General features: G+C 50.4%; 1 protein-coding gene across 1 annotated transcript in view; it reads right to left on the bottom strand.

The window, feature by feature from the left end:
• Positions 1-12,941: 12,941 nt before the first annotated feature.
• The window catches only part of LOC144273253 (Fc receptor-like protein 5), a 209,907-nt gene continuing 207,637 nt past the window's right edge, over positions 12,942-15,211 (bottom strand). The window contains 3 exon segments of the mRNA XM_077831757.1: positions 12,942-12,970; positions 13,440-13,541; positions 13,645-13,972. Of these exon segments, the coding sequence (XP_077687883.1) occupies positions 12,942-12,970; positions 13,440-13,541; positions 13,645-13,972 (459 nt within the window).

Raw genomic sequence — 15,211 nt, 5'->3', positions numbered from 1 at the left:
CTAATCATGTGGTTACAAAATTGCTAGTGCCTACTTATTTAAATGTAGAGATGTTACACACACAAACAAGTTACAAAACTGAAGCCACAATCCCAAAGAAAGAAAACAAAGTATAGAGCTCTATTTCAAAATATGTGTACACTAAAGATAGGAGATCAGGTGTGGGTGCTTCTTACCCTCCTTGCATCTCTCGATTCCAGCGGTGCCAAGCCAGGATCGGTCACTCAATTCCGCGGAAAGACGAATAAGGGACAAGGCGTAGGGACCCTCTTAGCTGCAGAAGCCTTGGGAGGCTGTCACTTATCTGACTAGCAGATAGATAGTGAAAAGCACTCAAAAATCATGGTGCTGTAGGTCCCCTACTTATACCTCTGTACTCCTTTATTCTCTTTCTCCTTTCTTATGCCAAATTGAGGCTGGTCTGTCTGGGTGACGCCAGCTTTCGCAAGAGTAGTTTACACTTGCAAGGGAGAGAAACAATAAGTGTCGACTACTGGACATTTCTTTTATCAGGGTAAATATTTTCCCACCTAGGATGTTGGTGTGTGTGCATCACGCTAGTTAGTAGGGGCTAAGAGCCATGTCTGTCACAGGGCCTCTGCCTGCTGTGAGCTTAATCGTTGTATCTGTTCCCAGAGGCACATTGTAGCAGCACACCTGTGCTTTTCACAGCTTCAAAGGCTGTGCTGGAATATATGTTAAGTGCCCTGTTCCGGCTTCCTCCTGTGTTTCCAGCAATGCTGGTCTGAGGGGGGGGGGGCTGGCTGTCTGGCTACAGAGGGCAGCTGGATGATTGGCTACTGGGGGAGATGCCCAGGCTAGGGTGTCTGAGCCCTGATTGTTAAAGGGCCCCTGATTTGGATTTCTGGGTTCTCTCCCTGCCCCTCACCGAGTGGCTCCCTGGACGTCCTGGGGCAGCCCCTTGCGGCGAAGCAACCGCTCTGTTCCTGATGCTCCATTCCCCTTCCCCAGTGCTCAGGGCGGTGCAGAGGAGGGGAAGGTCAGGAGTGTGTACACATCGGAGCCCTGAGGAGGGAAGAGACACAGGGAATGGGGCAGCAGGGGAGCCATGAGGGGAGAGGTGAATTCACAGTTCCTCCCAAGAGGGTGCTAACAAGATATCAAACCATCCCCTCAACCTGATCCCGATCATTAACTATCCCCTGGCGCTTGCCCCCCATGAGTCACGTTGTGAACCCTCGTGTCTCGCCCGCACCCCTTCTTTATTCCATTCTGCCCTGCTCTGTTGCTTAGGGGATGCTCTATGTCACCCCCTACTTTGCAGCTGTTCCACCACTCTCAGTTTCTAACACCCCCTTCTACCCCAATCTCCGCACTCAAAACTGCCTCCCCCACTCATTGATGTTTCCTCAGAACTCCCCCAACTAGCTGCGGAGCACATCCCCAAATCAGCTGATCCATCCTGCCTGTCTGAGTCCCTCCAGCGGTGTCTATTGGATACAGGGTTCTCCTGCACTTCCTGTCCCAAAGTGCTGCTCAGTGTGACTATGGTGAAGGTGGAATAGAAGGGAACTGATGGAGCTGTGGAAGTTTGCACAGTTATCCCCCATGGTTATGGCCCCAGCAGGAATGGCAGGTTGATGGAGCTAATGTGCATTTCATTTACTCTCATTTCCCGCCCCCCCGCCCCCCGACTATTTTCTCTGTAAGGAATTTGCAGGCTCAAGGAGGCTCTGGATTGTGGAGGTGTTTGAAACTCTGATGTTAAGAGATCCTGGTTACCTCTCCTGGTAGCTCCACTCTGACACTGTTGGGTTTCAGTTCCTCACGGTACCTCCTGGGGTCCAGTCCCCCATCGCCTTCCCCGGGCTCAGATCCCCTCAGATATTGCAAAGGCTCTGGAACTAAACCGCAGATAGACGAAGAGCATGGTGAGAGACCAGGGCGTGGGGGCTCAGATTTCATTGGTTCACTTTTGTTGAACTGACGAAACATCGACCCCCGAAATTAGGAGACAGTTGAGGTTTTTGAAATCTTTCCCCTTATTCCCTAAACTTAACCTGAACCCAGGACCTTCACATTAACTCCAATACTGAAATTTAGTCCCATCATCTTTTCTTAGCATTCATCTTAGCAGCTGGCTCTAATTTCTAACCTTATTCTTAGCAGTAAATGTGACTCCTTTACAGAGAGAATTTTATCATAACTCTTACATTTAAAATGAACCTTAACCCCACAAGGAAACATTAACCTTTATCATAATCTTAAAAGCTAACCTTAGCCATACTGGTGAATCTGTATGTAGTCCTATCACCTGAGTTTAAAACTAACCCCTAACCTTTACTCTAACCATAATCTTATCCTGTAAGCTCAACCATATGTAACCCTTCTGCCCGTCAGAGTTGGCAGCAACAAGGGCCGGGTTCAATACCTAGGGGATCCATTCCAATAACACAATGCAAACCGGCTCGAGCCCCCACCCAGTGACCTGGGACAAATATATATCACCCCCGCTGGGCGCCTCCAAGAGGCAATACTTCCCCTCTCGCAAGCACATAGCCTGAGTGTAGCAAAAGCCTTTTAATAACAGAGAGAAACAATGTGGCATTATGTTGGGGAAACACCACCAACAGGATTCATAACACAACCCATGAGCAAAAAAAAACCCACCCCAGGCAAATTGGGGCATGCTTTTTCCCTTTGGTTCTTGAGTCCAGCAACCCCAAATCACCCAAAGTCCCAAAAGTCCAATGCCCCAAAAGTCTCTGTCCCTGGTCAGGGCAGCCCCAGAGTTCGAAAGTTTATCTGCGGAGCTTTACCTCCCAACCTGGGTGGAAATGGGACGGGGGTAAGAGGCACCTTACATGATCTGAAGCTGACCGCCCCATAGCTCCATAGCAGCGCTCCGCTCCGCCAGCCGCCCCACAAACTCCTTCGCTCCGCTGCACTCCGCTCCGCCAGCCGCCCCACGAACTCCTTCGCTCAGCTGCGCTCCGCTCCGCCAGCCGCCCCACAAACTCCTTCGCTCCGCTGCACTCCGCTCCGCCAGCCGCCCCACGAACTCCTTCGCTCAGCTGCGCTCCGCTCCGCCAGCCGCCCCACAAACTCCTTCGCTCCGCTGCACTCCGCTCCGCCAGCCGCCCCACGAACACCTTCGCTAAGCTGCGCTCCGCTCCGCCAGCCGCCCCACAAACTCCTTCGCTCCGCTGCACTCCGCTCCGCCAGCCGCCCCACAAACTCCTTCGCTCCGCTGCGCTCCGCTCCGCCAGCCGCCCCACAAACTCCTTCGCTCCGCTGCGCTCCGCTCCGCCAGCCGCCCCACGAACTCCTTCGCTCAGCTGCGCTCCGCTCCACCAGCTGCCCCATGAACGCCTTCGCTCAGCTCCACGACCCACAAGCAGCTCCTGCCATCCACACACTGCTCCGCGTTGAACTGCTTCACCAGCCGTGCCGCAAACTGCTCCACAATATATCTTCAGGCTCCCCCACTACTTAACACAACACTCAGTGATTTCAGCTCTTAGGTGAATTCAGCTTGTAGTAGGGGAGCCCCAGTGCTGGTGCACTGTCAGCCCAAAGTGAGCTCAGCAGCCTATAACTAGACTTCTAATGGAATCAAAATTAGCTCTGATATTCCACAGTGAAGAGAGGAGGAAGTGCAATTAGCATGTAAGGCCCTCACCAAGGGGCCCATGCCACCAAGTATTAATACTTGTCCCCAGCCTCTCTCTATTCACACAGTTTTGGAACCCATGACCCTTGCTTAGCGAGTGCTACTTAGTTGATGGTGAATCCCTCCATCATAACAAAAGGCCACGTACAGTTCCAAGCACAGTTCCCATAATCAGGGTAATAACAATTTATTCTTCCTGCCCCAATAACAGAGACGCTGGGGATCCCACAGCAGCCAAAGTGACCATTTGAGCAGCTATGGTCTCATTCTAGGCGTGGTGGGTGTGCCTATGCAAATGACATCGGCCCCTGAAGTTCTTTTCCACAACTTGCCACACCTCACCACCAGATGTCAGGGTGGAGCTCATCCTGACACTGCTTACATCCTCCCCCCAGCCGAGACTTTGTCATCCCGACAAATCACACCCCCTTTATACCAACTCATTGGTTTCCTCCAAAGGGCCTCAGGAAGCCCACTTTAGCTTCCACAAGCCTGTGTGCTAAATGTATTGGCTCCTCACTAGTCACCCCAGGTGCATCATAAGTTAACCGTTTCACTGGTCTTATCACCCTGTCTCGTCTATTGAGAATCTCTGTTGCCGAGGTAGGGGGAACATCCTCTTGAGTGACGGATGGAGAGGCTTCCCTGGAGGGTCCCTCGGCTACTGGCGTAGGCCCCTGCACTCCTAGTTCTAACGCTGGAGGGTCCAAGGTGCCCAGGACATCCTCTACCTGTGTGTCTCCATTGTCCAATAACCTGTGTGTGTCATCACAGGGGGGTCTCATCAGCAGCACCGGGGTATCAGAAAGGGGCCTAAATAGTTCCGCCATTGGGTTTAGGGCGGAAGAGGGAAAACTCTCGTTTGGTTCAGCTGATCGAGACTGAAATCTTGTCTCCATCCCAGGATACACCAGGGTTGTGTCTTCCTCCTCAGACTCACTCTCAGATGTGCAGAATAGGGGTAAGTTAGCTGCAGGGGGCCCACTGTCTGTGTTGGATGGCGGCTTTGGTCTAGCACCTCTGTTCTGCCCGGCGGCCCTGCCGTGGCCCATCTCATAAGGGGTGCTTACCAATTCCCCCACAGGGAGCAAAAGGTTTCTATGCACCGTCTTTATTTGCCCTGGACCGTCTTCAGGTTTGATCTTGTAGACCGGCAGATCTCCCAGCTTTTCCATCACCAGGTAAGGTATTGCCTTCCATCTGTCAGCTATCTTGTGTTTGCCAGCAATACCCAAATTTCGCAGCAGGACTCTGTCCCCCGGCTGGAGCTCCTGCGAACGCACTCTAGCATCATATCGATGTTTGTTGCGGTCTGCGTTCTTCCGAGCCGCAGCGGTAGCTAAGCGATAAGCATCCCGCAGCTTTTCTCTTAGTCGGGATACATATTGCTGATGAGTTTCATAGCTATCTCCATCCTCTGATACACCAAAGCACAAGTCTATGGGTAATCTTGGTTCTCGCCCAAACATCAAGAGATATGGGGTGACTCCCGTAGCATCGTTCTTTGTGGCATTGTAGGCATGCACCAGAAATGCGACATGCTGGCTCCAGGTTGCCTTCTGCTCTGGTCGCAAAGTTCCCAACATATCTAATAGGGTTCGATTGAACCTCTCTGGCTGAGGATCACCTTGGGGGTGATAAGGCGTTGTCCTAGACTTTTTAATTCCTGCTATCTTCAGCACCTCCTTCAGAAGGTGACTCTCAAAATCCCGCCCCTGATCAGAGTGTATCCGAGCCGGGAATCCATAGACTGAGAAATATTTGTCCCACAATACTCGAGCAACGGTGGTGGCCCTCTGATCACGTGTGGGATATGCTTGTGCATACCGTGTAAAATGGTCAGTCACTACTAGAATGTTTCCAACATTCCTCTTGTCTACCTCTACAGACAAGAAATCAATGCATACCAACTCCAAAGGTTTGTTGCTGGTGATGTTCTTGAGATATGCAGCCCTCGTGGGCAGAGTTTTCCTTTGAACACATCGAGCGCAAGTCTCACATTTCCTGTGAACATCTTCAGCCATTCGGGGCCAATAGAACCTACTACGAATAAGTTCCAGGGTCCTCTCCATCCCTAAATGCCCAAAGTCATCATGCAGGGCCCTCATGGCCAGGGCTCTGTACTTTTTTGGCAGTACTAGTTGTGCTCGTTGTTTTTGTAAAGGGTCAGTGGTCATTCGGTGTAGCACTCCCTGAATCAGTTTTAGTTTGGTCCATTCTCTCAATAGTAGTTTACCCTCCGGGTTAGGTGGGACAACCGCAGCTGGGCTTCGCCCCTCCCTTTTGGCAAGTAGTGTATCACGAATGTCAATATCTTGCCGCTGGGCTTCTTGCCAGTCAGCCGCATTGAGCATGGGCAAAGGAGATTGGTCTAATGCAATATAGTTCACTGAAGCAGAAGGCATGCATTCAGGGGGCAGGCCCAAAGCTTCTGCAACACATCCCTGAAAGCCCTCACGGGCCTCTGGCTCTCGGCGACTCACACTGCAAATAGCTCTCACTCCATCTGTGGGTATCACAGCAACTTCTGGAGCCTGCGGACGCCTGGACAATGCATCTGCATCTACATTGCTTCTCCCTGATCGGTACTGAATGCTGAACTCATGGCTAGCCAAGGCAGCCACCCATCTCTGCCCTGTAGCATCCAGCTTAGCACTTGTTAACACATAAGTCAGTGGATTGTTGTCTGTCCACACCTGGAACTGAGCACCATACAAGTAGTCTCGAAATTTCTCAGTGATGGCCCATTTCAAGGCCAAAAATTCCAGCTTGTGGGTGGGATAGCGAGTTTCACTATCAGACAATCCTCGGCTGGCAAAGGCTACAGGTTTACATTTGCCTTCCACTTCCTGGTACAGGACTGCTCCCAGACCCTCCAAACTGGCATCAGTATGCAGGATAAATGGTTTGCTTGGGTCAGCAAAAACTAGGACTGGAGCATGAGTTAGGCAAGTAATGATTTCTCGAAAAGCCCTTTCACATCTCTCATCCCACCGTGGCCCAAATGGTGCAAAGGGGCCATTGTGTCTCTGCACAGGAGGCTTTGGGGACCTCCCCTTATTCTTGGACTTAGATTTGTTCTTGCTGGACTGATGTCCCCTGGTAAGATCATTCAGAGGCTTTACAATCGTAGCATAGTTTTTCACAAATCTGCGGTAGTAGCCACTAAATCCAAGAAAGGTCTTGAGTTCTCTGTAGTTACTTGGACGTGGCCATGTAGTGAGTGCTTCTATTTTATCAGGATCAGTACTCACACCTTCTTGGGACACAATGTGACCCACATACTTCACTGAGGTTCTGCAGAACTGGCATTTGTCAATTGAAAGCTTCAGACCATAATCCTCCAACCTATCAAGCACTTTAAGAAGTCTTTCTTCATGCTCCTCTAAGGTTCTTCCAAACACAATCAGGTCATCCAAATAAACTAACACTTGCAGTAAATTCATGTCTCCCACAACTTTCTCCATGAGACGTTGAAAGGTGGCAGGTGCTCCAGAAATCCCTTGGGGCATGCGTTCGAACTGATAAAACCCTAATGGGCAGATGAAGGCTGTCTTCTCCTTATCTTCTTCTCCCAGAGGGATCTGGTAGTATCCACTTCGAAGATCCAACACAGAGAACCACTGGCTTCCCAGCAAACAGTCTAAGGCATCTTGCACTCGAGGCATAGTGTACTGGTCGACCACAGTACGGCTGTTTAGGGTGCGGTAGTCAATACACATCCGGATTTTCCCATTCTTTTTGCGGACTACCACAATGGGTGAGGCGTATGGGCTACGGGACTCTGTAATGATGCCATTCGCAGCCAGCTCCTGAAGATGATGTCGCACATCTTCCATCTCAGAGAGAGCAATCTTCCTAGATCTCTCCCTGAAAGGTCGAGAGTCATGTAGTCTGATATTGTGCTCTACTCCTTTTGCACATCCCACATCCCACTCATGCAGTGAGAACACCTTGGATCTTTCACAAAGTTTCTTCCTCAGGCGATCTTTCCAGTCCTCGGACACTGGTGAATCTCCAAAGTCAAACTTTGCTGGGTCTATTGTCGGAACTTGAGTTTCACACTGGGGTTTTACAATCGACTCAGGCTCAAAGAGGTCTGCTATCTTTTGTCCTTGCTTCACAACAACATCACGACTCGTTTCATTAGCAATCAGTATAGTCACCCTTTCCTGGGCTTCAGCAGGTAGGGTTATGACTCCACTGGGGACCAACACTCCTTCAGGGAGCTCTCCTCCCATCGGCTGCTCTATCATTGCTAATGTCCCTTTACTGCCTTTCAGACAGGTACTCATGACAAGCACTTCTTGCTCCGTCCTTGCAGGCACTACTAAGGGGGTTGTGCCCGCGTACTTCAGTGCCCCAAGCGGTAGCTCAGATGTGTCCCTTTTAGCGCTCTCAATTTTCCTATAGGCTTCAGCACAAAGCGTATGGATCATCAGGGTATTCAGGTATTGGTCCCCAGCCCGCCTTCTGCAGTAATCCGCGAGTACCTTGAAGAGACTGGAGTTGGTCCCTATCAGCACAGACACATCAGAAGTCCCTTTAGGGTCAGGGCATATTAAGGCAGCTGTGTCTACCTCTTCTCTTACCCCAGCAACCTCCTCTGGGAATTCCAGGTGCACTATGACATACCCTTGATAGGGGTATTCATCCATGCTGAGGCCACACAGGCCAAGGCCAGTCAGTGGCTGTATAGGCAGGTGCCTAAGCATCTGTTGGTAGAATGACTGAAATATAATAGTCACTTGAGATCCAGTGTCAAGCACTGCTTTACACTCCACCCCTTCGATCCTCACCATGACCTCTGCTCGAGGCCCTATCAGTCCTGCAGGGATCCCAGCTGGACAGTCTTTTCTGGGGGAATCTTCAAATCCTGCAGACCTGGGGGGTCCCCGTCCCCAGACCCTCTGGCAGCTACCGGATCTCTCCCAACTGATCCTCAGCTTTCCATACACTAAGGAGGGGTTTTCTTCATTACGGCACTTGGCAGCACTGTGTCCATCCTGACCACATCGGTAGCAGAAGAATTGACCTTTTCCCCTTCGCCTGGGGGGGATGGTGGCTCTAAGTGCGGGCTTCTCAATCGCCACAGTTTGAGGCTTCTTATTCCTGGAAGTCTTAACTCGGTCAACGGTACTTTGCAGCTCAGCTATCCGTTCCATCAGGACCTGCATTTGTTGGGCAAGTTCCTCTCTGGTGCTCACCATCAGTACACTGGCCGTTTGCAGTGGTGTTGTGCTGGCTGGCTCCGATGTTTGGGCTTCCCAAAACTCACTGGCAGCCTGCCTTTCTTCCTCCTCTCGGACCTCTTTTATCAGCTGGGAGTAACTTGGGGGATGTTCCCGTCGTTCTCTTAGCTGGAGATGAAGTAGAATCGGGTTCTGATACTGAGTTCCTCTTACAATTTGAGCCAGTCTGGTCCGATCCATCTGCTCAGCAGTCACTGCTCCCCTCATGACAGCTCTCTGAAGCAGTCTCTCCAGTCTCTGTATGTAGGCTGAAGCCTTCTCGCCCTTTTGTTGTCGGGAATTAAGGAACTTACAGTAGCTGTCTTCAGGGCCCTCTACGCTCCCAAAGTTGTGTTCAAGGGCCTCTAGGCAGTCCTTCACACTGACCCCAGGGTCAATGAAAAGGACCTAGGGGTGACAGTGGATGAGAAGCTGGATATGAGTCAGCAGTGTGCCCTTGTTGCCAAGAAGGCCAATGGCATTTTGGGATGTATACGTAGGGGCATAGCGAGCAGATCGAGGGACGTGATCGTCCCCCTCTATTCAACATTGGTGAGGCCTCATCTGGAGTACTGTGTCCAGTTTTGGGCCCCACACTACAAGAAGGATGTGGATAAATTGGAGAGAGTCCAGCGAAGGGCAACAAAAATGATTAGGGGTCTAGAACACATGACTTATGAGGAGAGGCTGAGGGAGCTGGGATTGTTTAGCCTGCAGAAGAGAAGAATGAGGGGGGATTTGATAGCTGCTTTCAACTACCTGAAAGGGGGTTCCAAAGAGGATGGCTATAGACTGTTCTCAATGGTAGCAGATGACAGAACGAGGAGTAATGGCCTCAAGTTGCAGTGGGGGAGGTTTAGATTGGATATTAGGAAAAACTTTTTCACTAAGAGGGTGGTGAAACACTGGAATGCGTTGCCTAGGGAGGTGGTGGAATCTCCTTCCTTGGAAGTTTTTAAGGTCAGGCTTGACAAAGCCCTGGCTGGGATGATTTAACTGGGAGTTGGTCCTGCTTCGAGCAGGGGGTTGGACTAGATGACCTTCAGGGGTCCCTTCCAACCCTGATATTCTATGATTCTATGATTCTAATGAGCTTCAGGGTGCGAATCACATCTAATGCTGGGCCGCCAAGGCTCTCTATAAGGCATCTTCGCTTTTCTGCATCTGGTACGGCCCACTCTTGCAGCATTTCAGTGGTATGCTCTAACCAGGGTTCAAACTCCTCCTCCCCAGCAAATAATCTTAACTTACGACAAGAGTCTGACTCAGCATGGGGCAGCACAACCTTTTCCAATATTTGCCCCAGAGCTTTTGTCCAATCATCAGCCGAGGCTGCAGCCCCTGAGCTAGAAGCTGCTGAGCCAGGGCCCAACAAACCTGACATATTAGCCATTATACAAACAGTAATTTCCTCAAAATATAAGCACAAACAAAAAAAAAAATATAAATTGTTTCCCAATGTAGTGGATCACTCAACAGGTGCTTGCGAGGGGTACTGACCCAGGCTATCCGGACGAGCCCCCAAAAATGTAACCCTTCTGCCCGTCAGAGTTGGCAGCAACAAAGGCCGGGTTCAATATCTAGGGGATCCATTCCAATAACACAATGCAAACCGGCTCGAGCCCCCACCCAGTGACCTGGGACAAATATATATCACCCCCGCTGGGCGCCTCCAAGAGGCAATACTTCCCCTCTTGCAAGCACATAGCCTGAGTGTAGCAAAAGCCTTTTAATAACAGAGAGAAACAATGTGGCATTATGTTGGGGAAACACCACCAACAGGATTCATAACACAACCCATGAGCAAAAAAAAACCCACCCCAGGCAAATTGGGGCATGCCCTTTTCCCTTTGGTTCTTGAGTCCAGCAACCCCAAATCACCCAAAGTCCCAAAAGTCCAATGCCCCAAAAGTCTCTGTCCCTGGTCAGGGCAGCCCCAGAGTTCGAAAGTTTATCTGCGGAGCTTTACCTCCCAACCTGGGTGGAAATGGGACGGGGGTAAGAGGCACCTTACATGATCTGAAGCTGACCGCCCCATAGCTCCATAGCAGCGCTCCGCTCCGCCAGCCGCCCCACAAACTCCTTCGCTCCGCTGCACTCCGCTCCGCCAGCCGCCCCACGAACTCCTTCGCTCAGCTGCGCTCCGCTCCACCAGCTGCCCCACGAACTCCTTCGCTCATCTCCATGACCCACAAGCAGCTCCTGCCATCCACACACTGCTCCGCGTTGAACTGCTTCACCAGCCGTGCCGCAAACTGCTCCACAATATATCTTCAGGCTCCCCCACTACTTAACACAACACTCAGTGATTTCAGCTCTTAGGTGAATTCAGCTTGTAGTAGGGGAGCCCCAGTGCTGGTGCACTGTCAGCCCAAAGTGAGCTCAGCAGCCTATAACTAGACTTCTAATGAAATCAAAATTAGCTCTGATATTCTACAGTGGAGAGAGGAGGAAGTGCAATTAGCATGTAAGGCCCTCACCAAGGGGCCCATGCCACCAAGTATTAATACTTGTCCCCAGCCTCTCTCTATTCACACAGTTTTGGAACCCATGACCCTTGCTTAGCGAGTGCTACTTAGTTGATGGTGAATCCCTCCATCATAACAAAAGGCCACGTACAGTTCCAAGCACAGTTCCCATAATCAGGGTAATAACAATTTATTCTTCCTGCCCCAATAACAGAGACGCTGGGGATCCCACAGCAGCCAAAGTGACCATTTGAGCAGCTATGGTCTCATTCTAGGCGTGGTGGGTGTGCCTATGCAAATGACATCGGCCCCTGAAGTTCTTTTCCACAACTTGCCACACCTCACCACCAGATGTCAGGGTGGAGCTCATCCTGACACTGCTTACATCTACTTATAAATATCTACTGGGGAACAAATAGTTAATAGTTGGCTCTTTAGTCTAGCAGAGAAAGTTCTAACTTGATCCAGGGGCTGGAAGTGGAAGCTAGACAAATGCAGACTGGAAATAAGGCATACATTTGTCATGGTGAGAGTAACTAACCATTGGAAGAGTTTGTCATCACTGTGGATTCTCCATCACTGACAATTTTTAAAACAAGATAGGATGTTTTTCTAAAAGATCTGCTCTAGGAATTATTTGGGGAAGTACTCTGGTCTTTGTTATACAGGGGATCAGATTATCAGTGGTCTCTTCCAGTCTTGGAATCGATGAATCTATGAATCTAACCTTAAGATCTGAATCTAATTTTAACCCTGAAATCCAATATTAACCTTTATCCCAATCATAAAACCTAATCTTAACCCTAACATCTAACCCTAGTTCTAATTCCTGACTTTAATCCTAACCCCTAGCCTTTATTATACTCATAATCTTTACCCTGTCCATAACCTTTCCCCCTAACCTTAACCATAACCCCTAACAAGCCTAATACCTAGTCTTACCCTTAAAGCCTAACACTTGATCTGAACTCAGACCATATCCCCTACCCTGTAAATCATTTAAAACTATTTTTAGTCATAACAAGCTGCAAAAGACCCTCTGTAGAAAGAAAGCATATTCTAGGGGTTGGGGAATTGTCCTTTAACTTGGGAGACAAAGGTTCAATTCCTGACTCTGCCATGGACTTCCTGTGGACCTTAGGCGAGTCATGTCCTCGCTCTGTGCCTCATTTTCCCAACTATAAAATGGGGGATAAAATGGCCTATTTTTGAATGCATAAAATGTTGCAGAACACTCCTAACAGGTCCCCCCCCCTCCACCTGAATGTGCAGGTTACAACCCATTGATTGCCAATGTATATACATTGTTATTTACAGTCATACATGCTTGGTAGGCTGTACATGTTTTCATTGACCTGCCCCTCAATGGTTCTCATTTTGAGGTAGAGAACATCATTTCAAGTCAGTGTTTACACTGGTTCCCCATAGACTCACTACTGAAGTATTGGATGCTGCTAATGGCATTACAATATTGTAGTGAATAAGAGAAGGGTCTTTTAGTTTAACGAGGACTATGACCATTTCTTATTATAGGTGCTTTGCCATTTCCACCACGTGTTCACACGCTGATGAGCCACCAGTCCTGTGCTGGAGGGAACCCTAGACATTTCAGCAGGCGTTTGCCCGCTCCTCGTGAGCTAGGAATATTACAGGGGCTTGGGTCGAGTCTTCTGCTCCCACGCCAATCCCATTTCCCATCCCAGTCTCTCCTTCGCTGGAGCTGGTGAGCGGTCTGGGAGCCCCATGGGAGCAGCCAGCTCAACTCTGATAATGAGGACTAGTGGCACCTTAGAGATTAACCAATTTATTTGAGCATAAGCTTTCGTGAGCTACAGCTCACTTCATTGGAAAGCTTATGCTCAAATAAATTGGTTAGTCTCTAAGGTGCCACTAGTACTCCTTTTCTTTTTGCGAATACAGACTAACACGGCTGCTACTCTGAAACTCTGATAATGTCACTCAACACCCCCCATGTGGCCAGTTAAGGAACAACTCACCAGGGTGCAGAGAAGGAGACTCATGCGGGTCTTGGCTTAGTTTTGGGGTGCAAGGGGGAGTCAAATACCTAGAGCTCTGGGAGTGTCTGGTGGCTATTCCCTGACGTACCTCTCTTGTTCCTCGTGCGGTAGCAGACGAGGGCAGCCAGAGCCATGCCCAGAACCACGAGGATCCCACATGGCAGCAGCTTGTTTCTAGGTTGGGCCCAGGCTGCTTGTGACAGAAGAGAAAAGGGGACAAGGGACTGGTCAGGAACCAAGAGGGATGTTCTATGTATCGGAGCTGAGCAGACACTCTGGAGAGGGAAACTCACCTGTCGCTGCGCTGTTCACGGTGATATTCACGGCCTGGCTCCTGCGGGACGGGACCCACCTCCCGCTCATGTTCTCCTCATACCCGCAGGTGAATTCCCCGGTGTTGTTGAGACTGGCCCTGGGGTTGCTGAGCACGGAGACATTCACAGAGCTGGTGCCGGGCTCTCTCGTGCTGATCTCAAACCCAACATTCCCAGGAACAAGCTCATCTCCATCCTTGTAGAACTGAAATCTCCAGTCGCCGGTGTCACCGGGGGCCATGCAGCTGATGAGCAGGGGGAGCCCTTCACTCACTGCTTCGGATGGGGGATCTATGCTCAGCGATGGCTGGGAAGGCAGATCTGAGGGGAGCCCAATGGGGAGGGGTCAGCAGGGGCTTTGATAGTTAAATACCCATCTCACCCACCTTCTCTAAAGTCCCATTGGCCCATGGAGGTTTCCTCAACCTTGAGGCCAGGCTGACTGAGGGCATCATGACCCCAGAGGTATCTACAGTCAAAGAGACCAGCAAAGTGGAGCATTCTTGTTTTTGGCATGTGTTGGTAGCTGATCGTCCCGGTCAGGCTGCCTGTGGAGGACATATGGGGCAGATGTGTTGTAGGCACTTGAGCACTTATGCTGGCTTCATCAGGCAGCGATGTTGCTTGAAGTTAGGTGGCCATGTTGTTGGCAGTTGAGTAGCCATGTTGTTGGCAGTCGGGTGGCCATGTTGGGAGGCCTTGTTGGCAGTTCGGCTGCCATGTTGTTGGCAGTTGGGTGGCTATATTGGACTGCCATATTGACAGCAGATGGGCAGCCACCTTAGTCCCAGTCCAATTGGATGAGAGACTTCAGGGAAGATAAATGAAGAAAAAAATCCACAGAATAGGAGAGAAATGCTGCCAGTTCGATGAGGAAAACTGAGCAACTTGATTAGAAAGTGAGTCAAATTCAACACAGCAGCAAAAGGAGAACAAGACCAAGAGCAAATTCGCATCCATGACTGCAAGATGGCCAAATAAACTATCCCTACACCCAAGGGGGAACCATGTGAGAGTCAGCGCAGAGCTCACCTGTTACATTGATGGAGATGGGGTGGCTCTCCCAGGACTGGATGCACCGTCTGGATGGGCATATCCAGTACAGGCAGGTGAAGGACCCAGCATCAGCCAGCCCCGTGATGCTCAGGGTCTGGGTGTCATTGCTTCCAGATGAGAGATTCCTTCCACCAACCCTGGAGAGCTGGAATCCTGCAGCTGGGTGAGCTCCAGGGGGAGCCATGCACTGGAGGGTTACAGCTTCTCCAGGGAGGTACACGGGGTGCCGAGGGCTCACGGACAGGGACGGGGCTGTGGGATGGTCTGGAAAACAGAAAGTTCAATGGGCAATGTTGAACGAGAGTCTCATATGCATCCCCATGCCCTCTCCCCAAGCTCTGGAGAGCCCTCCCTGACTCCCAGTCATGAGCTCCTAGGACAGGATGTTCTCCATCCTACGACAGATCAGACTAGCCTGACCTTCTGGCCTGGGAATCGACGAGTCTGTGAATCACCCAGCGTAAGTTTCCTGACTCACCCTACAAAAACC

The sequence above is a fragment of the Eretmochelys imbricata genome, chromosome 13 (genome assembly GCF_965152235.1).
Source record: "Eretmochelys imbricata isolate rEreImb1 chromosome 13, rEreImb1.hap1, whole genome shotgun sequence".
Taxonomy (NCBI): domain Eukaryota; kingdom Metazoa; phylum Chordata; order Testudines; family Cheloniidae; genus Eretmochelys; species Eretmochelys imbricata.
Note: the sequence above shows the minus strand (reverse complement) of the source record. Positions and strands in the feature narration are given on the sequence as shown.